General features: G+C 28.0%; 1 protein-coding gene across 1 annotated transcript in view; it reads left to right on the top strand.

Annotated features, from left to right (window-relative positions):
- Positions 1–5,592: 5,592 nt before the first annotated feature.
- Positions 5,593–26,047, top strand: part of LOC100202092 (xylosyltransferase 1) — a 34,117-nt gene continuing 13,662 nt past the window's right edge. Inside the window, exons 1-4 of the mRNA XM_065803703.1 lie at positions 5,593–5,987; positions 6,253–6,633; positions 20,275–20,477; positions 22,619–22,699. Of these exons, the coding sequence (XP_065659775.1) occupies positions 5,805–5,987; positions 6,253–6,633; positions 20,275–20,477; positions 22,619–22,699 (848 nt within the window). The 5' untranslated portion in view covers positions 5,593–5,804. The remainder of the gene's footprint in view (positions 5,988–6,252; positions 6,634–20,274; positions 20,478–22,618; positions 22,700–26,047) is intronic.

The following is a 26,047-nucleotide window of genomic DNA, read 5'->3' as shown; positions in this document are numbered from 1 at the left end:
CCATGCCCATTGACTATTACCGACATTGAAAACCCAATTATTTTTATCAATAAGGATTTTAGCTTTAAACCTAAGTATAAAATATATTTTTTATTTAATTATTTAAGCAGCCTTACGTTCCTCAGGATTACACCTCGAATGACAATATTATCTATATTTATTTACTTAATTTTACTATTTCACGTGCTAGTTCATGCTGCGGTGTAAATACACTGGTGCTTTATTGCAACCATACTTTAGCAAAGTCTTTATTCTGTTTTCATATTTATTATATTGCACGTCGTATTTTATGGAGGCTTGGTCTTACACTTCGCAATTAAAAAAAAAAAAAGATTCTTTTAAGTGTGATTATAATTAAGAAATTTTTGAGAAAATTAAACTTTAACTTGATATTGATTCTGAAGATATAAAAAAATGTAATTATACTTATGATCCAAGACGACTTGTTGAAGACGGAAAAACTGGTGATTGTCACATAATTAACTTAAATATAAGTCAGGACCTGGATAACACGGATGGAATAATTAAAATTGGTGTTGTAGCTATTTAAGTAAGTATTCGCAAATATGGTACTTACCTTTTGTCAGCACAACTTAGCATTTATTAACTAATATTACTATTATTATTGCTAAGAAAATAATATAGATGATATAGCTAATTATCAAACAGTAATGCAAAATGCATCTAGATTTGGGAAGCCATATGGCCGACTATAAATGGATGCAAACCATCATAAGTTGATGTACCTCACTCGATATAATATTAATTCGAAGATCAACAGGGGTCCGCTGTAACCTGTGCGCTTGTAAAACTCGTATCAACTCCCATCGAGCGCAGACCGTGCAAAGCAATATGTGTGGGATGAAAACAGTTAAATTATGCCAAAGTGGGTTGCATATCCCTGTATCGACAAAAATACAGCTGCGCCATGTGTTCCGAACCACTGAAACTTGATTGGAGTATTTACAGAAAAGCAAACGATTTACCCCACATTAAAGGAAACTGTCAAGTAACGTGCCAACATTGTGAATTTGCAAGTGCACATCACAATTAAATCAAGAAGTTTAATAATATTAGTATGACCAATATAAAAAAAATGCTCAAAGATTCTCGTACTACCTCAAGAAACCAACCCGACTTGCTAAGCGCGCTGGAGTTTCTCATAAATTGGCATTAACCTTTATCAAGTCGCCACGCAAATTACAAAAGAAATTTTAATGCCGCGCGAAGAAAACTATGGTTCTACTGGAGGCTCTCGTGGATAATATTTTACTGATGTCATTTATGTAAAGGATTATGCCGGTGTAAACAAAAAAAAGAGTGCATTTTAATTCTGTTCTAGCAGCTGTTTACTTCTCCTAGAAGTAAACGAGTAACACTCTTAACATCAAACCTAGAGACAAGGTAAGACTACTCACATCTTCTTTGAACAAGGCCCCAAAATTTGTCAAAGGGGAAGAAGTTTTTTTGTATATGTAAAAAATACAGGCATTAAAATTTTTTGTACATGTAAAAAAATGATACCCATAGAAGCCCTTATCCCTTTTTTGTAAAAAATTTATCTTAGCTGTAAAAAAAAGTCTACGTAAAAAAAATTCAAAAGGCAAAAAAATGACTTAAAATAACAAAACCTCGATAAATACTAATATTTTCAAAAACGTCTTCTCAAACCTCAGAAAGGTGTGTGTGTGTGTGTGTGTGTGTGTGTGTGTGTGTGTGTGTGTGTGTGTGTGTGTGTGTGTGTGTGTGTGATCAATTGACGACGGCGCATTAAACGTGAGAACGATTAAGCAGAATATTGTGGTATTGGTGTATTACTTTTTGAAAGAAACCGGTATGCATATTTTGAAACCCTATACAGGCTCAGAATAGGCAGAAATATGCGCAATCTGATTCGCTGATTCTGAAAGAGAGGCTTTTGCGCGTATGTTTAAATCGAAACAAATGTCAAAAAACGTATTGAATAATAAAAGTGAATATGAGTAATTTCATAAAAAACCAAACAATAATAATAGCAAAAAAAATTATGATTTTTCTATCCAATTTTTTGCAATATAATACAAATACTTATACAAACCCTCACAACTCAAACATCCGTGGTTTTCAGAATTTTTTCTTAAAAATAAAGATTTAAAAAAATTAGTTTGTTTTTATAATTCTTAGATATAAAAAAGACAACCATTGTAACAAACTATAAACCAGATGGTGAAACTTGACTATGCTGTGATTCTCATACGATAGATTTTTTAAAACAGTTTTAAAATTTACCTACTAATATCAATAGACTATTATTAACTTGGTATAATTTTTTTTCAAATTAAGTTCCCATTTATCCAATCATTTAGGAAGAAAAGTATTTTGAAAAAATAGCCTAATTTCTTTTTAGAACTTTACACTTATTACTCCCATATATAAATTATATACAACACTAAAAAAGTTTAAGAATATTGCTTATTGGTTGTTATAGCACACCCAGATGATTTGCAACTTAAATCAAAAGCAATTGTAAGCAAGAGCAAATTTAGATATCCTTTGGTAATGTATAGTAATAAAAGATCACAAAGCATTGTAGCATAATAAGCTATTAGAAAAAATCTATAACCTGATGCCCACAAGTGTGTTTTGATATAGTAAACTGATTACCAAAAGCAATAAATCTCAACTTAACACACCTTTATGAAAAACTAAGTGTAAAAAGGTATAAACAAGAAAGATTGCAAACACGCAAGTTCATGTTGTTGTTTATTTCAATTTCAAAACTCAATACATGTTTGTTGATATATAGCTTTTAACCTGAACAATACTCGTTATTGTATTCTATAATTAATATAAAATGTGTATCCTTCAATAGCAACTGATGGTAAATAATATTAAATAAAGCAGCAAACTTTGATAAATTTTATATATTTATAATGCTAATAATTTATTTTACATTATATACTCCAGAAGAAAAAGAAAATATGTCTGCTCTAAAAAAATTAGAAAAAAAATCTTATATAAAATGTACTTCATATTTACAAATTTTATTCATAGTTTTATTATGTAATTTTTAATATAACCTATAAAAACAAGTGTTCCTTTTTTTAAGATTCTGTGAATATCTCTTGTTTATTAATATAAAAACAGAGATGTGTTATGTTTTATTTTGATGTAATATTAATAATTTTTTTGAAAACTTGCTTCTTCAAATGTAAAAGCTAATTTTGATGAAGTTATTATTATTACAAAAATTGCCATAATTCACCTTTGGTTAAATTTTTTGACTTTAATACTCAGTAAAGTTTTAATGTTCAGTGAAAAAACAAATATCACCTTTTTTTGTTAAATTTTCCAATAGATTATTATCCAATTTATTATTCAAATTATTTCCATTAGATTAATATCCAATTTTCATCCTATATAATATATATAAAGAAAAGTATTGATGTACGCCTTATCAGCCTTCTCAAAATTTAGGTTGAACAGTAACTTCTTCAGGGTTCGTAGATTTATATGGAACATGTAAGCTAGTTTGGCAAAACATCTGTAAAAATTTTCTTTTACCAAAATTTTAAATGTTAAACTGTTTATAATTAACAAGTTGGTATAAAGATGAAGTAACGAGCTTAGAACAACCTCTACCTCAGCTTAGAATTTATACTTTTCATATTTTAAGTACTTTACCAGTAGTCTGGTGCAATTGCATATAAACTTTGTATCGAGCATGCTTTATAGAACACGGGCATTATATTTCATGAGAAACACATTTAGAAATCTTGTTAAACTGCACACATGCAAATTCAAGTGAAATATTTCAAGAGTTTATACATACAAAATACATTTTATAATAGAAAAAATATTCATAGCATGACAACTTATTTTGTTATTTTTTTTGATAATTTTCTTTTTTTTTTTTTTACTCTTTTTTCATTAAAATGATTGATTTTAACCACTTAGTTTAGTTTTTTAAATCTTTTTTTTTTTTCAATTACTGCAATACAAAAAATGCCACAACCATTTGCCATAATCCATTTTTATTTATGCCATAGTCCACTTTTATTTGATTAACTTATTTGACTTCAATACTTTTTCTTGCTTTTAATGTCAGTGTTTATATGAAACTGTACAAAAATTACTGTTCTGTAGACAAACATAAATATCACTTCTTTTGTTAAATTTTCAAATATTTTATAACTTAATGCAGCCTGCCAAAATTTTTATAAATTTTAAAAAAGTTCTTAATGGTTTAACACGATGTTTTATTAAAGCTACGTAATAAAAAAATATATCAACCTCCTCCAAACTATGGTTGAAACAAAGCATGAAAACAAAATTTCCTCAGAGCTCATATATTGACATGGAACATTTAAGCTAGTTTTGCAATTGGTACAAATTTTCTTTTTTAAAAAACTCTAATTTTCAACTCTTTATAATAAACATGTAAATCAGTTTATAAATAATGTTCTTCACCAGTAGTCACGTAAAACTGCATAAAAACTTTGTATGCTAAAGTGCTTCACTATTAGTCTCGCACAACATACTTATATAAACTATGTATTTGAGGATGCTTTAAGGCCAAGGGCATATTTTAAGAGAAACACATTTGTAGATTTTTTAAAATTTACTTTAACACATTTTTTTTTTCGTTTCTTAAAATTAACAATAGATAAAATCTTCATCACCAAGATAAACTTTATTGAAATTTTTACGAGTGAAAATTCTCTTGTACAAATAGATTTTTATACATTTTAAATACTCTGAAGAGTACTAAAATAAAATGAATTTCCTGTATTAATAGTAACACATGACTTGTATTGATAAACTTAGTATATCATTACATTGAAATTTATTTCAAAAATCTGTTTGTTTTGATTTTAATTATATTTTTCAACAAAATCGCACTTGCCTCTCTTTCAAAATCAGCGAATCAGATTGCTCATTTTTCTGCCTATTCTGAGCCTGTATAGGGTTTCAAAATATGCAACCGGTATTGTACGATGTTTAAAAATAAATTAAAAAATAAACTTTTTTGACGTTTCCCTTAACAGTGACGCTACTATAACAGTGTTTTTTTTTAGTTATTAAGGTGTTCCGTGAGTCTTTTAAAAATAAAACATTAACTTATGAAAAAACGGTCAATCTTGTTCTATCGATTTCGAAATCAATTATATCCAATCAATCTTTTCATTCATTTAGCATTTTTTAATTGCTTCATTTTTATATTTTTTTAAGTTTTGTCTTTTTCTAAAAACAATATGTTATATTTATTGTAATAGTTTTAAAAGAACCATCCGGACAAACAGGGTCTTTGTAATCTTTTATTTTGTGCTATGCCTTTTTTTATATCTATTTAATATAAAAACAGGCATATAATAAAGTTTATAACAAAGACAACTTTATTATATACTAAAAATATGTTTTAGTGTAATATTTAAAAAAATTAGTACAATTATTATATGCAACACAACAAAAAAAAAGTTTCAAAGCTCAAGCTGTTGACTGAATAACATGAACTATTTTGCAAAGTTTTTTAAATATATTTTCTAAAGCACAATAAGCGCTTTACATAATTTACAAAAGAAGAATTTTGAACTTATAGTATTGGTTAAATTTAGTGTAGAAAAAAAGACACACATACAGCAGCTTTGATTTAAAATTTACGACGGCTCGAGATTCGTTCCGAAAAATTTTCGACTTACAGAATATCAACGCAAAACGAAAAATTTAAATGCGAAACAAGGGAATCACCTCTTTAAAAAAAAAACACGTCGCTTAAAAATAACATTAGAGCTTAGTCTACATATTTTAAATTTTCTAATAAAATCATGGCCCTACGTTTTAGTTTCGTCAACATTATCTTATGCATTGCTTTGTTAATAGCTTTAGTACAAGTTTTAACTATTTATGTTTTTTCTTCGAATTATAATTCCGTCTTAGATGAAAGGACTAGAAAATCCTTATATGAAGAAAGTTTTATTCAAGAAAATAAAGAGCAACAACTTCAAAAGGTTAGCATTTTTTTTTTCATTTTCAACAGCTTCAAAAGGTTTTTACTTCAAAAGGTTAACATTTTCACTTTGGTTAACAGCTGTTACTTTTGCACGATTATAATTAATCTTCTATCCTAATGCAATTCTAAAATAAAGTTTTTTGCTTTAAATAAACATGGCTTTTTTATGATCGATGAAATATTGAACAACAGTAAGGAAAACCTATTTATTTTAGATGTAAGCAATCGTTTATTAGTTATCTTGATATTCTTTATCCTTTTAGATATCAGATGATGATCTCACTGAATCTAAAAGTCAGCAACAGCTACAAGAAATATCAGTAGACGATAAGTGTGTAATAAAGCATAAGGATGCTATATCTGCAATTAGTAGAGCAAAGACTGAATCTTGTAGAAATGAAATTAAAAAAACTGCATGCTTAGCTGAGGCAGATAATCTTTACTGGACCAATATAACTCGACTATGTCCTGTAGATCGTTCCAAAGGAAGGCCTGCACATAGTGTTGAGCCTAAAGAGGAAATTGGTCCTCCGATACGTATTATGTATGCAATGGTTGTTCACGGTCGTGCATTTCGACAAGTTCAGCGATTGTTTAAAGCTCTCTTTCATACAAATCATTATTTTTATTTTCATGTAGATTCAGTAAGTTATTTTTTATTTAGAAATGTCTGATGACAGAGAATAAAATAATGTATAAAGCTTTGTGTTTTATAAGTTTTTTGTTGCATTTCTCTTGTTCTATTGTTAAAAATGTTTCTACTTTAAATAAAAATCTAATTAGCAGTATGAAAGTTTTAATTTAAAAAAATGTAATTCAGGCAATGTATTCTTTAATTAAGAATTTATTAGTTGTATTTGTGAATAAATTATGTTAGCTTTTGTATAGTACCATAAAAATTTTAATATAAAAGCTAACAATATTAATGCTTAGTAGCTCAGTGATTATCTTTACTATTTTTAAGTTTTATTTATAGCAGACGATAGAGTATAAAGTCATGCATAAAGCTTTGTGTTTTATAAGTTTTTCATTGCATTTCTCTTGTTCTATTGTTAAAGTTCTTTCTGTTTTTTTAAAAATCCAATTAGTAGTATGAAAGTTTAGATTAAAAAAAAATATAGTTCAGACAATATATTCTGTAATTGAGAACGCATTATATTTGTGAATTTTATAGTGCAATACAAAAGCTAACATAGTTTAGCTTTTGTATTGTACTATAAAATTTTTAATATAAAAGCTAACAATATTGATTCTTATTAGCTCAGTGATTATCTTCACTATTGTTAAATTTTATTAAAATGATAATTTTTCATATTTTATATGTCAAATATTTTTATATTTTATATTATGAATTTTTTATATGATTCTTGTTTATTTTAATCTTTAAATTTTTATTGTTTAAATGTTCATTATTTTAAAAAGGGCATTCCTCATAATTAGTCATTTATAAATTCTACATGTCACTTGTTTATCATGTTAGAGAGAGAGAAAGAGAGAATAAGACCCTACAATTGTGTGATAAAAAAGGGTTTTTAGGGTTAATAATAAAAAAGGAGCTTTGAAGCGATGAAAGTTTAGTATTCTTTTCATTAAACATTGATTATTGTCAAGTAGAAAAAGAACTAAATGATATGTTTTAAAATCTTTTTTTAAAATGCGTAAAAAAGTATAATGGTGTTAAGCCCTTTGCTGTCATTACGTACTCTAAATGATATGATAAATAAAAAATAAACAGCAAAATTACAAGTTCAAAAACTTCATAAGAAAGTGTTAGCAGAATTTAATTAATGCATAGTGACAGACAATAAAATATAAATGAAACAGAATTATAGAGAATAAATTCAAGTATAAATAAAAATTTAAGTATAAACACTGAGATAAATTTGAAAAGAAATTGCTCATCTAGCAAGAGTATGTTCTTGTAGTTATTGAAGTAAAGTATAAATTTATCAGCATTGGCTTTCAATATTTACATTGAAAAGTATTAAGAGGAAACATTTTACTTTTTATGAGACACACAACAAAAGATATCTTCTTTGACTAATGCAATGCATATGGCAACAATGTACTAGTTAAAGAAAGTACAAGTTGAATAAGATGTCATTTGTAGAGCTTCAATGCATCTAACAGTTCATATCTAATTAAAAGCTACTGGGCAACAGGCATAGGAGCAGCCCTGGGAATTAGGAAAAATAAGGTTGACAATAATATGCTGACCTTAATCTGTGTGAGGTTGGCATCAGGTCTGCATTATAGTTTTTATATTTATTTTTTTGATCCACAATATAAAGAAACTATTTTTAAAACAGTTTTTGTTATTTTTTTAATTTAATGAAAATATTAAACTTAGGTTATTTCTTTCTTAGTTAAAAAAAACTTAAAGAAAGAAAAGCAACTCGAGGAATAGGATTTTTAAATTATCTATAATATTTGTCTTGGTGTTAAGATTGATTGAAAAAAATGTTCTCATTCATTTAATGAAAATATTAAATCTGCGCCAGCTAAAAACTTTGGAGCAAATTAATAATTTTCTGCCAAGTTTTTTATGGTTTTTTAGATATTTGTATGAATTTCCAGTTCTTTTGATCAGCTCCAAGTTCATGTTTAATAAAAATGTTTTCTATATCTACTTTTTTTAACTAAAGCTTTTTTAATCATAAGTAATGCATTTTTTTTTATGTAGTATATAATGAGTTTTTTAAATCATCTGTAATGCGCTCAATATTTTCTACTTCTACCTCATCTTTATTTTTCTCTTCAGTTTTACTGCTCCAGATTTTTCTACTTTTATCCTACTGTTTACTATTTTTTACTGGCAAGATTGCCAGTAAAAAATGTTTTTTATTTTTTACTTGCAATATTGTACAGTGGCTCTTTTTAAAAAGTTGGGAATAGATTTCTCAAATGAAAATCTTTCATTTTGTAAAGTCAAAATTATTTTTTTTAAGAAAAATATTTTCGTTGAAATGAACTTCATTATTTTAAAAAGAATTGTCATTAGGCAGGAAAGTCCTGCAAAGAACTACAGAGACAGAAAGATTTAGAGTCCTTTTCCAAATTTTAGTATTCAAAGTTTTAAAAATGATTTCAATGTTCTATATATATATATATATATATATATATATATATATATATATATATATATATATATATATATATATATATATATATATATATATATATATATATATATATATATATATATATATATATTTATATATATATATATATATACATATATATATCTATATATATATATATATATATATATATATATATATATATATATATATATATATATATGTATATATATATATATATATATATATTTATATATATATATATATATATATATATTTATATATATATATATATATATATATATATATATATATATATATATATATATATATATATATGTTACATATATATACAGGGTGTCACCTGTTTCTCAAAGTTTTTATTTACTAATGCATAGGTCTTAGTTTTGTTCATTTGCTTCTAAAACACTCGAAATTTTTTTTTACCTTTTTGGAGTACGATAACCTGTGCCAACTTGCATAGAATTATGTTTATACAAGTTGCACAATAGTTGCGTTTTCTCACGTTGTTTGTTAAAAGGATAAATATGTTCAAAGTGGTTTTTACAATGATGCAAAATTGATAATTGAAAATAGGTAATTATTAACTTGATAATTTGATACCAATTGATACTAGTAAATAGATAGTAATTATCTACTTACAATAATTGTAAATAGATAGTTATTATCAATTTTGTGACCTTGTAAAAACCGCTTTAAGCAAATCCGCTGTTTTAGAAAACCCTGATTCACTTATTCTCATGACTAACACACATTATTTTATTTTTAAGAAATGGCAAAGAAATTAGCAGTAAAAAAATTTTTGTCAGTTAAAAAAAATATAAAATATAAAAATTTTTTCAGTTGGTGACTGTCCGTCAAGTTCTTGCAGTACTTTTTTTAGCATTCGCGAAGTTAAATTGACTGTTAGTGAAAGCACAAGTCTCATCATTCAAGAGTGTATTGTGTTTTGGGAAAAAGCTAGAATCCTTAACAGATCTTCACCATGTTTGGAGAGAGTTGCGAAAAAAAAACAAGATATTTACAAGTTCTATGAGGAGGACTTTCAAAACATTTTAGATAATTTCTTTGATATAGCACTTGCTGATGCGTTGGAATAGATAAAGTACAAAAACAGAGAACCAAGGCTGAAAATAATTAGCCGATATCAATTATTATTATAATTAATAGGCATTTTATTATAATTAATAGCAATAAATTATTATTATAATTAATAGCCAAAAATAAATAGCCGATATAAATTGTTTTTATAATTATTTGTCAACAAAAAATTAGCTGAAAGAGAAAAAGAAAAAAAGACATTAGTGAATGCGTTTCATGAGTTTATTGTCATCTTTTACTACACAAGATTTTATACTAGATCAACACACCAGCATCAATGAAAGCCTTGAGGAACCCTTACCATCAACCTCTCAAATGGTAAGTTCTTTATCACATTTTAAGCATAAAAGATTCTGTCTATATACCTCAAGCTGTAGTATCAAGTGAGGTGGATGGCTAGAGCTATTTACTCTTTAAGAATATGTTTGTTGCAATCCCAGATCAAAATTAGCGCCAAGGATAAACAAGCACTTCAATTTTGTGTCTGTCAAGAGCACAAATTTATTTTCTCTATTAAAAATTAATGAGAACTTATTCCAGAGACCTGTTTCAATGTGGGATGAAGATCTTGTCTATATAGAGACAAAAATAAAATTTTTTCCTTAAGTGCAGTTAATGATGCAGCTAAAAGAGCAGGAAAACTTATTAGAGACTTTCATGGTTCACTGGAAGAACAAAAGCAATTGTGTGCAAAAGAAATCTCTAGACTGTAAAAAAGAGACACTTGAAGAAAAATATCCTGCATAATCTGTAATTTTGTATTCTTTTAAAAAATATTTTATAAAATATAAGTGTTTCAATTGATTTAGCTACATAATGGGAAGGGCTAAAAACAGCAATTTTCAAAATCTTCACAGTTCTGTTAGCATGCATTAATTTTGTTGTAGGAAGATAAAATTTTGTAAGTCTATTATATTAATTATTTAAAATTTTTTTTTTTTTTTTTTTACAAATTTGTCACAAAATTATTAAAGCTACCTCTTAATTGAGTTTTTTACGTCTCAATTGGCTTTTTTAAACTTATAAAAGTTGCACTTTTATAAGTTTAAAAAAAAGAGAGAGGCTAGCCAGCAAAAAACCATTTTTTTAAAAACTTATTAAAAAAAACTTTTTTTAAATGAATTATAAAGATTTAAAAAAAAATCACGTTTACTATTTATACACACACACACAAAGAAAAAAAAAAAAAGTAACTTTCTTGTACACATATTAAAGAAAATTTGTCTGCTGCACTGTTTACAAAAAGGATGGCAAAATGAGTTAAAATAAAAAATCCTTTCTATGGAATTCTTTTTTAAAAGTGAAGTAGTTCAAATAGTTTTTATAACTGAAAATAATAGTAAAAATCATCAAAACTTTCAGAACAAAAAAATAAGTCAGAAATTATTAAGTAGAAGTCTGAAGCGATCGTTAAATAACATGGATAAGACTAGCAAGAGAAAGAGAGGAGGAAAAAAAAAGAAAGAAAAAAATTTTAAACGAATCGGAAACCTAAATGTGTTGTTTCCTTGCTAATGTTGACAATATTTTTTGCAAAAAAAGCAATCTGATGCATTATTACAAAAGGCAGTGGATGCAACCTTGGAGTCCATTAATGTACGTAGCAAAAGATTAGCTCAGAATGTCGAAGTGTTTTCTGCTGACCCTGTCAACTATATATGTCAAAATAATAGTCTGATTAAGTTTATCATAACAAATCAGCAAAGGAGGCGTCAACGCAACTGATTTATAAAGTCTGAAACCCGTGACAATGCTGGAGCTTAAGAGTTATTTCTTTGAAAACTTGTAAATAAAGAAACAAAAGAATGCAATTGGTTGGTATATACTGCCAGTGTTTTAGTAAACACTGCAGTAGTGTTTACTGCAAACCTTGTTTCTTTTTCAGAAAAACTAGTCCTTTAGAGAGTGAAGATGTATTTTATAACTGGAAAGTTGCTCATAAGGCAAATGGTGAGCATGGCAATCTGTTGAACATGATAATGCTACATCTTTGTTAATCAAAGTGAATGTAGGATTAATTGTAAATTTTTTAAACAGTTTCAGTGAAAAAAGAATATCCGAAAAATGTGTTGCGTCAAGGGGTATCTGTTGTGTAGTATTAACCTTTTTAACCTATTATTATATACATATTTATGTAGGCCTAATAATTATTATATTATTAGGCCTACATAAATATGTATATAGGGTCATGGCACCCCCTACCGTGAAGAAGCACCTACCGTGGTTTTTGAAAAAATCAGTAAATTTTTTATGTTTTTTTTTTTGATTTATTTTTTTAGCATTGTTTTATACAAAACTAACTTATTTCACTAATAAATAATTTTTAAAAAGATGTATTTTTAAAGATTTGAGATGTTTTTTTACCCGCAAATGTTTTTTTATCGCTTTCTTAAGAAAATCTTTAACAGTAAAAAAAAGTTTGTCTAGTTTTTTTACGGCTTAAAACTTATATAATTTTTTTGATAAAAGTTTAAAATAGTTGTAAAAACATTGAATATTTTAAATTTTATCAAAAAATATTAGTATTTTTTGTATAACATTGTTTAATCTTTTACACGATAGGTGATTACGAAAATTATAATAGTTAGCACTTACTGTTTATAAAAATATTTTTTCGGACGTGTTTTATTTTGTGAAGTTTTCTCTCTAAAAAACCATTTCAGTTCAACTCAATTACCAATATAAGGTAATTTAACCCAAGGGAGTATTTATTTGATATGTTTTTTTATACTTTATTTATTATGTGAAATGAATTTAACCCTAGGGAGTATTTATTTCATATGTTTTTCATACTTTATTTATTATGTGAAATGAATTCGATTAGAAAGATGCAAGGTTCAAAAAAGATAAATATTCGAAAAAAGCTTTTGTATTCAGAAGAACAACTGCATGCAGCACTTAGAGCTTTAAATAAAGTTGAAATTTTTTTATGTGTCAACAAAAAGTTTAATGTTCCTGAAAGTACCTTACGCGACAAATTATCTAGTAAAAGCCAACCCAAACGGCAAAACTCTGGCTTTAAATCATATCTTGGAGAAGAAATAGAGAATGAATTGGTTGCTTGGTTAATGCAGTGCGCTAACATGGGTTTTGCGATTACAAAAAAGTTATTAATTAAGGCGGTACAAAAAATAATTATAGGGTGAGGTATAAAAACACCATTTAAAGATGATATCCCAAGTAAAAACTGGTTTTATAAATTTATGCGTCGTCATAAGGAATTATCGCAAAAAAAAGCAGAGCATATTAGTCGAGCTAGAGGTCTTATAACTGAAGCATCGATAAGAAAATGGTTTAATGAGGTGTATGACTTATTAGGTGTATCTTATAACTGAAGCATCGATAAGAAAATGGTTTAATGAGGTGTATGAATTATTAGGCGATGATGCGCAATACCTTAATGATCCATCTCGTGTTTTTAATTTAGACGAAACTGGTTTTGAGTTAGCACCAAAAACTGGAAAAGTAATTGGCATTAGAGGAAGAAATGTTTATGAAGAATGCAACAACAGCGATAAAGAAAACCTTACAACTCTATTTTGCGTAAATGCAAATGGTCAATTTGCACCATCATTATCATTGTACAAGTATGCTCGAATGCCAAAAACTATTGCTGCTGCTGCACCACCAGGTTGGGGACTCGGTAAAAGTGACAGCGGCTGGATGACCGCCAAAGGCTTTTATGAGTACTTCACAAATGTGTTAGTACCATATTTGAAATCTATTAATACACAATTACCTATATATATGTTCATGGATGGACACCGCTCGCATCTGTCTAAAGAGCTCAGCATGTGATGCTCTTCGGAAAGAATTCATTTGATTTCATTGTTTCCTAAAGCTACTCACATCTTACAACCATTAGATGTGTTAGTTTTCGGACCAATAAAAAAAAAAGGCACAACATTTGTCGGCAATTTAAATTGGATAACGATTTTAATGAAATTTGCAAAGAAAATGTACCTATATTGTTGAATAATTTTGTTATGGATTTTGTTTTGTATGAAAAAAATTATTACTAACGGATTTAGGTCGACAGGAATATTCCCATTTAATGCGAACAATAAAAAAGTAATTCAACGTGTTAAATTGAATTCCACAATTGATAATAATGAAACGAATCTTTCAAGCCATAATAACGTGGGAAACTTATTTAAAAACAACGTTGCACCTGAAGTATTGCTACAGTTTGAAAAAACTGGAAATAAAGAATGGGGAGGTAAAACTGACTTCAGAGAATTATTTAATTTTTGGAAAAAACTTAAATTTAACGATAGCTCCAAACAAACCATAAATTTAATAGAAGCCAACAATAATGTATTGAACAATGAAATCGATAAAGAATTTTTTTAGATATTAGTAGTACGCAAAATGAAATTGTATCTAGTAATGTTAGCGAATTTGGAAAAAGCGTAATAATTGATGAATCCGGTGAAAGTAAATTAGCTGCAGATCCACCAGATTCAAATAAACAAATAGTAAAAGATGTAAACCCATTACACGACTTTCTTTTATGGCAAAAACAACCAATCACGAAAAAAAGGCTGAAACAAGTTGAACGATTACCGAGCGTTGTAACTTCATCCAAATGGTTACAGATTCAAATAACTAAAGAAAATGCAAAGGAAGAAGAAGATATCAAAAAAATTTAACGTAAAAATAAAGCTGCTGAAAAAAAAGAATTGAAAGAAAAAGGAAAACAAGAAAAATCTAAAAGAAAACAAGCTGTAACAAAAGAAAATAAAAATAAAAGACAAAAAAAACATTTAAAAAAAAATTAAAAAAAAAAAAAAGTTTAAATTCAGAAAAAAGCTTTGGTGGATAATTTTATAACCAATGTCTTCTTTATTTTGTAATCATATTAAATTTATGTATTTGTTTCTTGATTTAAATATATAAAAGTAAAATTAAAATATACGATTTTTTTTCATACACGATAGGTGGATAAATCGATTACGGTAGGTGGTGCTTTATCACGGTAGGTGAAGAAGCGTACTAGATCTTACAAAAAATTAAAAATAACATTAAAAAAATAACTTTACTCAAATTCGAGTTATATAATTTAGTTAATAAATGAGTATAAAATATTAATTTGAAAACCCTAAATAAAAATCTGTTATGGTTTTGGAGTTAAGAAGTTTTGAAGTTAAAAGTTTTCTTTAAGTCGCGGTAGGTGGTGCCACGACCCTAATAATAGGTTAAAAAGATTAATTATTTGATATACTTTGAAATTGCTTTAAAATCAGCAGTTGATTAGTTTGATGTAACATTTTTTATATTGTCAAATTTCTTTCCTACAGTTATTGAACCTAAAACTGCCATATATTATTCAATCATCATTGATTCAACCACAGACATTTTGCAAGTAGATTAACTAACTTTTGTTGTTCGATATGCAGGGCTTGTGATGAAGAAAATCGTCAAGCGTGTTATATCGCGCTCGTAAAATTAGAATATGTTTTCATCGAGCGTGATTAAGTGCGCTCGAGATAACGTCGGCGAGCGCGACCGTGAAAATTGCTGAAGGCGATGCTCATAAAAAGCTTTTTATTTTTTTTTTATTTTTTTATTTGTTACATAATTCTTTCGTCAAAAAATGTTTGAATTAGTATCACACTCATGAAACTACTACAACGAAGTAGATATTTATACTTCCAAACTTCTTGTATATTGTCAGTCGCGACTTTATTTTTAACTATTTATGTTATAAAAAAATAATATCAAACAAAAACGCAACTTCTTATTGATTTAAGTATTGAAGTATAATTTAGTGACTTAGTTTTGCTTCGTTGTTTTGATATATGTATTTTAAAATGTTACGCAGAAAACTTAATTAACAGTTAATGGTTTTTATATTTCTTGATATTTTTTATTCAAATTAATTATTTTATTTTTTTCTAAAATTTCTTTTTTAAATTACGTTTTTTTATCTTAAAAAAATAACACAAGAATAATTTGAAATAATAATAAATAAAGAATAATAACTTTCCATTTAATAAATATTGACGTCATTACTTTATTTCCTTTTCGAATGTCCTTGATTGCGAACATTCTAAACGACAGAATCGTTTTAAATTTGAGTTGCAATAAATAATAGTTAATAAAAAACCTATACTATGAACAAAAACTAATTTTAAAAATTACTCTATTATTAATATTTATTTTTATTATAAACGGTGTGTGGAATATTACAAACAATAAATCAAATAAATCTTACTTGATATTTTCACAAGATTAAAAATACTGTGCAGTTTCAATTTTCTTATAATGGTTTTCTAATTTTCTATTCTTATTTTATTTGCGCATTTTTGTATTCACATTGTGTTTCCACGTGCACATTCCATTATTGAAATTAGCGATTATAATGACTTTAAACTGCTCATTCATTACGTTAGTGCAAAAGAGAACGACGTTGTGCTTTTTATATTTTATATCAGTGCTTTGATAACAGAACATCTTTAATAAAAAATCTTTTTTAAATATTTTATGAAAATAAAAAAATAATCCCGAACTATTGGACGAGCGTTATTTTATACGCTCGTTATAAGCTGAACGCGCGTTGTTTATCGCGCCTAGAACGTTTGAAAAGACCGTTTACGGGCGCATTTTACGAGCGGAGCGCGATCGCGCTCGCTTCATCACAAGCCCTGATATGTAATGCCTGATGGAAAACCAGTTGAAAGTTTTTTATCATTCATTTTAATGAGGGGTCACGGGGGGTAGCTGTTATGTTTAATCTTGTCAAAAAGACATTAGAGATGCATGGCATTAACATTAGTGATTGCTGTGGGTAGTTGTATGATAATGCTTTCAGCATCATTCAGGTCTACATTAGGTTGAAAGCCCATTTTAAGAACTTAAATTCACTAGATAAATATGTTTCATGTGCCAGGCATTCTTTTAATCTGGTTGGTGTTGCAGCAGCTGAGTCTTGTGTGGCAGCTGCTTCTTTCCTGGGCTATCTTTAACAGCTAGATAACTTTCTGTTTCAAAGCATCGCTCGGAAGTCATGATATCAAAACTAGAAAAAAAGTGTAAAGGTTCTTAAAAGTCTCCACTGACTAGGTGGTCTGCATGTGCAGATGCGTGTTCTGCTTTTCAAACAGGTTTTTATTAGTTACAATATATAATTATCAGAGTCAGTTTTTTTAAGTTCTTAGTTATTAATAGTACTTATATATTTGAAATATGCCATAATATGCATATAAACTTCAAAGTAGTCTGAAAAGAACTGAACAATAACAAAAGGAGACAGCTGAACACAATAATAGAAGCTAGTAGACTTCTCAGGAAAAAAAGAAAGTTTATGCTCTATTTATCTATTGTTTTGGATTTCTTATTCATCTTCCAGATATGGGTTCATTTGCATGATTGCATTTCATTGCACACTCTATAGCTTTTTAAAAAAGCTTTTTTTCTAGGATTTTTTTCTTTAAAAAAGTTTTTAAATTTGGTCTTAATTTTAATGATTATTACCTGGAGTTGGCAAACTATTTTTTCTTAAATTATTTTAAAAAAGCTTACCAAGAGCTGCATAGATGCGCATCTATGCATATGTGCATATATATGTAAAAATAAGTACAATTAAATATCAAAATAATAAGTTGTTTATCTTCAGTTTTTTACAGTAGCATATGCTAGTATAATAAACTGAAGATAAAGTGTTTTTTGATGGTTAAAACTTTACCATGCTAAACTCTTTACCTAGAGATCACCATAGTAAACTCATCCTTGCAATATCTTCTTAAGAACCTATTGTCTGGGTATTCAAAAGCTTTTAACAACAAAAGGCGTTTTAATACCAATACAGTGACCAAATCATTTAAGAACATCTTTCTACCTTTACCAGCAGACATTTTTGAAAAACAATAGATGAGAATGTCTTTCATTAACTTCATCGAGTAATAAATGATTTGTGAAGAGTTAATGTTTTTGAGACAATTTTTATTGATCATTTTTGACTTTTAAGTTCTTTAGATCTTAAACCTTTAAAAGAAATGTGGCAAAAATACAATATTGTTTAAAATGATTGGCACGGCAGGGTTTAACGTAGTAAGAATTATTTCTAATCTAACAACACAGTTTTCACACTTGTATTTTAAGCATTACATTCAAAAACTTATAGTTTTTAAATATTGTTGACATTTTTGCAGGCAAATTTTGCGAAGTGTTTGAGTAATAATATAATAAATAAATAATTGCTTTATTTTTTACTCTATAATTTCAATTCATTATTTCATTACTTTAAAAATTTAATAAAAAATTTCAACTACTATAATAAATTAAATGAAGAGCTACTCAAGTTGAATAAAAGAGCTGGATGTGGCTTGTGAGCTGCGGGTTGCTGACCCCTGATTAAAACCAATCACAGTAAAAATTATATCAGACAGATTTTTTATTGATATTATTGATTAATTTTACTTAAAAAAGCAATCACCTTTGTTGAGCTACTGATAATTTAAGAAAAATAAATCTGTTTTATCTTATGTCGGAAAATTATAAATTTTTAACAATGAAATTGAAAATGCGTTTGATTTTAATTGGAATTTATCTTTTATATCAACTTTTGCAAATTTATAAGCTCAAATAAACCTATATACAAGTATAAAATATTCATCAACATAAATGAAACTCTTTTTAAATTACCATATGTGAATTACTTAAAATCATTTAATACATTAGTACATTAATAACACTGAACTGTATAAAATAACACTGAACTGTACAAAAATAACACTGAACTGTATAAAGAAATCCTGGGATGATAAAATAACTTTTAATCATTTGGAATATTATTATGTTAGAATGTTATATTGGAAATTATACAATCCTGCATCAAAAATTTGTAAACTTTTCTTAAATAAGAAACTTTAATCTTATTTTATTAAAGAGATAACCTATTAAATAAAAGAGGCAAGATAATCTCTTAATATATATATTCAAAAGAAAATTTTTTCTCTCATTGGGTTTTGGTAATAAGTTTTCCATTGCGTCTTTTATTATAGACAACTTTTATAATTGTACATTGAGTTTAGCAAACATGCTTGTCTCCGCACCTCCACCAAGATGTTGCAAAGCTAGAAAAAGTACAACATTGTATTACAAAAATGATTGCTTTAATTCAACACCTACTTTACCTGAACAGGTGTGCCTTACTAGGCCTAGCTACTCTAGAAGACCGCAGAATAAGAGCCAACATCATTGAGCAGTACAAGAAAACAACAGGCTTGTTTTATTATTGTTATATTACTAGTTCACATTTAAGGGCTTGCTTATGTCAATTAAGCTTGCTTTCACACCAAACAACTCAACCTGAAATGGTCAAATACTGTGTCAAAAAGAGATAATTTTTTTACTAACCAAGTTGCTTAATCATAGAATGTCCTATCTTACTCAGCCTTATTATCCTCTATTTTATTGCAATTTAAGACAGAGTTAACAAACAAACTGCTGTAAATGCTACAGTAGAATTCAGCACAGATGAACCTGTTATGTCCTTTTTTACAGAAAAATTACCTTAAAATATTGCCAAACGAGTAGTTTTTTTTTTCTGGCTGGTGGTAGCCAGGAATATATTTTTTACTGCGTTTTTACGATATGGTGAATATTTATTATTGTTTTACAAAATATTGGGGAATTTTATTAAAATTGTCCAATTCCTTCACAAAAGAAAAAAGATCATTGAATTTTGGGAATTCTGCGTTATACGTGGTGCCATTGGCTAACAATTAAAAAAAAAAAAGAAAAGAACTAAAAATAATAGAATAAGTGAAGATTTTCATCTTTATAAAACTTCTTTATATCCAGATAACGCCTGCCCAAACCCAAATTCTCAGTTGATGTATGTAAAACCTTTGTCCTTGAAAAAAATTTTATATGTTGATTCTACTTGTCTAAACTCAAACCCTATAGATAATGTATATACAGAAGCCTCACAGCTAATATTATGTTAATAAAAGTTGTATATAATGTATTTGAATGAATGAACATTTAAACTTAAGTTAGTTAATCACTTGGTAATTTAATAAGTTTTTTTTTTTTTAAGTAATAATATTTAGTAATTTCAGTAGTATATTTTTTAAGCGATCAGATTATCTTTATGAGCAAGTTAAAAAACTTGCATCACAGTTCAAAAATGTAGCTGTTGCACCTTGGAGAATGGCAACCATTTGGGGTGGTGCGAGTCTGTTGTCAATGTTGCTTCAAATGATGGAGGATACTTTGAAGATCAAGGAATGGAAATGGGATTTCTTTATTAACTTAAGCGCGTCTGATTATCCTGTGCAGTATGTTATTTTTTATTTTTTATCCTGTGCAGTATGTTGTTATTTATCTTTATATTTTTAATTATCATTGTTTAGTTTGTGAAGTAATAATAATTTATATATATTTACATGTATTTTTTTTTTTTTTTTGATTTCAATTTTCCAAGGAATTTCAAAAAAGTGAGTTTTTCAAAAAGGGCTAAGTTGTTAGAGTCAAATTTTTTTCACCCTGGGGCCTATTTTGGAACTTTTCTAATTAAAAATATAATTTTTTGTTTAAAAAAAAAAAATTTTAATACAATTTTCTAAAAAAAAAAAAATATTTTCATCTAAGTTTGCTTTTTTTTTTGCATCATAATTTATAATTTTGATTTTTCCAATAATTGTTCATAAGTATTTGATCATACAAGGATTATCTTTTTCCAGATAAATTTCAGAATTCCAGGATTTCCTTTAAATTTTAGTGTTTACAGATTTCCAAAAAATTTTCCTTAAATATATTTAAATATGTATTTTAGCAATATAACAGGTGACAACTAAAAATCCAGAATGAGAAGAAATATTAATTTTGATGAAATAATTTATTCATAACAATTTTATATGGTTGATATATAATTGATGACAACTTAAAATATACAATAAAATTAATGGTTTTCCACAAAGGGTCTTTTATCTGCTACTCTGCGCAACTTTGTTTTAATATTCGTGCAAGCTGTTTGTACACCAGTTGTGTCCATTTCTTTCTAGGATTTTTTAATTCTACGCTTGAGTTGTGAAATATTTCAAGCTTTCCAACCCTTGTACACTAAAGAACTTAGTTCTCCAAAAAAATCTTCAATTGGTCTACATTGAGGAAGATTGTTGGGGTTAACATTCTTCTGTACAAAAGGAATATTTTCGCTTTTGAGGAACTCAGTAACACTTTTTGCATAGTGTGACGATGCTTTATCTGGCCAAAATATGCAATTATCATCTGAATGATATTATTAATAAATGGGATTAAAATTTTAATTAAGCATTGGTTTTTGTAAACTTCTTGGTTGACAGCTAGACCACTTTCCTTGAAAAATGGCTCTGAAATTCCTCTGTCGGAGACAACAATATATAACATTACTTTCTTCTTAAATTTGCTTCGCATTTTGAATTTAACATCAGGTGGTGTAACAGAAGAATTGTCTGTGTAATAAATTTTGTTACCAGGCATTTGGGGCTTACTTAAAGTAAAAAACTTTCATCCAAAATAAAATTTTTGTTACTAAAATGTCTCACAAGATAACGATTATCTTTTTTTACTTTAGTAATTTGACTTTCGGTGTAGGATGGCGATTTCTGCTTTTTCCTTGGTTTAACTTGAAGCTTTTTGAGTGGCCTACTGATATACTGCTGGGAACACTCAAATATTCTAGCAGCATCGCACTAGCTAATGCCATCTTGTTTTTAACTTCTTCAAATTTTTCTTGGTCATTATTGTGGGCTTTCGTCCGGATCCTTGCTTTCTTTCAACAGTACCACGTTTAAAATATCGTAAATTGTACTTTTCGATATACCTTCTTTCAAAAAATGTTCTACAGTAAACATTTTGCCAACACTTTTATGGCGTTCATAAAAATGTACAACACGTTCTTGAAGAAGCTTCTCTTTAGACAACATTTTATGACAACTAAATTGACAATTGTCAAACAAAAAATGTAAAATGTAAAATTATTACTTGAATCATACACTACTTGATAATGTAAGGAAGTGGCAAAGTTAAACAACTGAATATGACTTGCGCACAATTTCTTTTTGTCCGGATTTTTAGTTGTCACCGTTTATATGTTTTTAACATTTTCAAAATAATAAAAGTTTCAAAAAATCTTTTTGAGAAATCAATTTAAAGCCAAATATGTGGGAAATAAATTCCAGATTTTTTTTTTGCAAAATGGTTTCTGGATTTTTAGAATATGATCTGGATGATCTCTGTTATAATAAAGTTAATCAGAATGTTGATCATCTTGAAATCATTTGATGATCATCTCCTGAACATTTCTTTTATATCAACATATTCCTATGTTTATATATCTGTACCTGCACAGTAACACTATTTTATTAAAATATCAGACAAAAGGTGCAAACAATTTATGATAATAAATGGCTAAACAAATCTATTATTTTTTACATAGGGATGATGAAAAATTATGTTCTTTTTTACGAGCACATCGAGATGAAAACTTTCTTAAACCACATGGTGGAGCAGTTGAAAAGTATTTATTTTTTTCAATACTTTTAATTATTTATGTTTTTACAAGCTTTCTTTTTATTGCTCTCTTCTCTTTCTCTCTATTCTTTTTTTAATCTATTTTTGAGCACTTCTTTAAATTTAATAGAACTTTAAGCATTTTTATAAATGAAAAATGAAAATTATTTTTATTTTTTGATCATCATTATTTATTTAATTTGAATTTTTATGAAATATTTTATTAATTCAATTATTTATATTCATAATATAAAATGATTTGTTTCTACATTAAATATGAAGTACTACATATTTACTAATTAAATTTTTTATTATAAACCTTATTTTTGATTATTAACTTTACTATTTGTATATTTCCTTATTAACTTTACTATTTGAAGAAAGTATATAGACATGTTTTTTAAAATAATCAGATATTGTATTTTCAAAAGCATAATTTTTTTTTAAACTTGTTTGAACTTCAACTCAAGTAATAAATTTTTTGATGATCTGCAAAAATGTTTTCTTAATTACAAAATAGTCTATCAATGTCATAAAAAAGGTCATTAAAAAAGACAGAAAAATCGAAGTTAAAAAAAAAAGACATTTTAAAAACCACATTTTTCTAGTGGTCTGAAAAGAAGAAAATAATGTTACTTTAGACCAATTTATTTTTGTAGAATAAATTTTGAACAAGTTTCAATAATCAAAAAAATGGGGTGCAAAATGTGGGGTGCATTTTACAAAATAAAGTAGTTTTAGACTTTTTACATAATAGTTGTTTTTAATGGCTAGCTGGAGAGGGTAAGAGATGAAATTACTTTGCAGATCAAATATTGAAAAAGTTTTTAAAATTATATATAAAATAATAAACCTAGATTGCTTTTGAAAACATGAGTTAAAACTGTAATAGTTTATGGTTTTTAAAAGTCTTGTTTGTTTTAAAATTTTAAGCAAACAAAAATTAAGGTATAGGGTAATTCCATGTGAAAACATCCAGGGCATGCAACCTCAAGTCTAAGATTTTGTTGTTTTTTACACTCAAAAATTTAATAAGTTATTTAAACATCCCCAAAATTTCATCATCTAACTCCAAATGATTTCAAAGGTATAACTATTTTAACTTTGCCTTAAACCAACAGCCATTTAAAAAATTGGTATTTGGCTTTGTTTCTGTTCTGTGTGCAATGGAAAGCTGAAAATATGTATTATCCTTTGATTCGCAAAGACTCCAATAGTCACATGCTTGGTTTGGGGGTATACATATGCAGCAGTTCACCTGTTTGTTGTGTAATCAGGTTTGAATCCTTTGACCATTCTTTTATGTGCTTCTGCTAAGCAACTCTTCACTCTATCACCTTTCTCTTTGTTCTTTATTGTTCTATTTCTTCCCAAGACTGCACTCTTTTAGATGTAATTTCTGATCAAATTGGCCATGCCCTCTCTCTTTACCCCCTGCCAATATTGTTGTTATTCGTGACTTTAATGCTCATCACACTGAATGGCTTGGCTCTAATGCTACTGACCCTGCTGGCACTAAAGCCTAAACCGTCATTTCTCAATCTCTTTCTCAGATAATTAACTTTGTGACTTGTTTTCCTGACAACCCTAATCATTTACTTTCATTCCTTGATTTATGTCTGATCTCTGATCCTGGCTTGTGTTCAATTTCTCCTTTTTTTCCTTTACGTGGTTCTGACCATGCTATGATCTCTTTAAATCTTTTATCTCGTACTTCCTTTTTGGACTCACTCTATCATGGCACTACTTACTACTACCCTAAAGCTGACTGGGATTCTTTTTGTGATTTTCTTTGTGGCGGTCTTTGAGCTGGTCCTTGATTGGCTGAATGCGCCTCCTACATAACCTCCTGGATTCAGGCAGAAATAGAAGCTTTTGTTCTTTCTTGTCAGTTCCAAGTCATGCCTTGTTCTACTTCATGGTTTTCACTCTTGTGCAGCTGCTTTGTCTAATCATAATCATTTTTTTTTTTATCTTTTTAAAAGAACAACTCTCTTGAGAACAAATGGCTATTTATTATTGCAAAAAAGAAATTATTGTCAGATGCTAAGCTCCATTATTTTCAGTTCGCTACATCTTTATCTTATCACAGAAGTTAGGCTCTAGAGACTTTTGGAAAATCTTCAACAGCATCGTTAACAAAGGTAGGTCTAACATTCCATCTCTCATTTATGGGACTGATCTTATTAACTCTCCAAAGGATAAGGCATAACTAGTTGCAAAGAACCTTTCTTCTAATTTGACTCCCGAATCTCATGGCCATTCTCTTCCTTCCAGTAAACAGGTTGATCCATTGTTAGACATTAAAATCGCTCTAGCTTCTGTTGCTAAATTCATATCTCAATTAAACTCTTCAATGGCTTGTAGTCCAGACATCATTTCTGTCATAATTACTTAAAATTATTCTCCAGAACTTTCTTCAGTTCTCTCTAATCTATTTAATAAGTGCTTGACTGAGTCTTGTTTTCCTGCCTGCTGGAAAATGGCATCTGTTGTTACAATTTTCAAAAACTCTGGTGAACATTTTGACCCCTCCAATTATTGTCTGATCAGTCTTCTTTCTGTTATTTGCAAGTCTTTGATAAACAAATTTCTCACATCCCATCTTGAGTCAAATAACTTACTGTCAGACAATCAACACAGTTTTTGATCCTCTTGCTCTATGGCTGACTTGCAACTACTGTGACTGAAAAATGCATTCCTCCACCTAATGCATGGTGCATTAGATGATGGCGGAGAAGCTAAGGCTATTGCTCTTGACATATCTTAGGCTTTTGACAAAGTTTGGCATGCTAGTCTTCTCTATAAGCTTGTTTCATATGATGTATTTGGGAAAGTTTTTGAGATTAACAAATTGTTCCTTCCTAACCGCTTTATCAAAGTCATCCTTGAAGGCCAGCGCTCCTCTTTATTTCTAGTAACTTTTGGGGTACCTCAAGGTTCTATCCTTGGTCCTGTTTTGTTTCTTATCTACATTAATGATTTTCCTGACAACCTTACATCTAAAGTAGCTCTTTTTGCTGATAACTCAACTTTATACTCCTGTCTTAACAAAAAGTCTTCTCTTTTCGATCGATTAGAATAGGGAGCTGATCTTGAATCTGATTTCACTTCTGTAACAGATTGGGGCTCACAGTGGCTTGTAAATTTAAACTCCAACAAAACTCAGTTATTTACTATAAACAACTATCGCAGTACTTTTGACATTCCTGTCTTGATGAATGGCAACCCTCTTACTGAACTGAACTAAACTATTCAGGACAACAACAACAACAAAAACATCGAGCTACATTGGCATTTTTATAATTAAACTTGCCCTAGTAAAATTTTGACAAAGATTAACATTTTAGGTGTT

This window comes from Hydra vulgaris, chromosome 08, assembly GCF_038396675.1.
Source record: "Hydra vulgaris chromosome 08, alternate assembly HydraT2T_AEP".
NCBI classification, from domain to species: domain Eukaryota; kingdom Metazoa; phylum Cnidaria; class Hydrozoa; order Anthoathecata; family Hydridae; genus Hydra; species Hydra vulgaris.
This window is presented reverse-complemented; position numbering and strand designations above follow the sequence as displayed.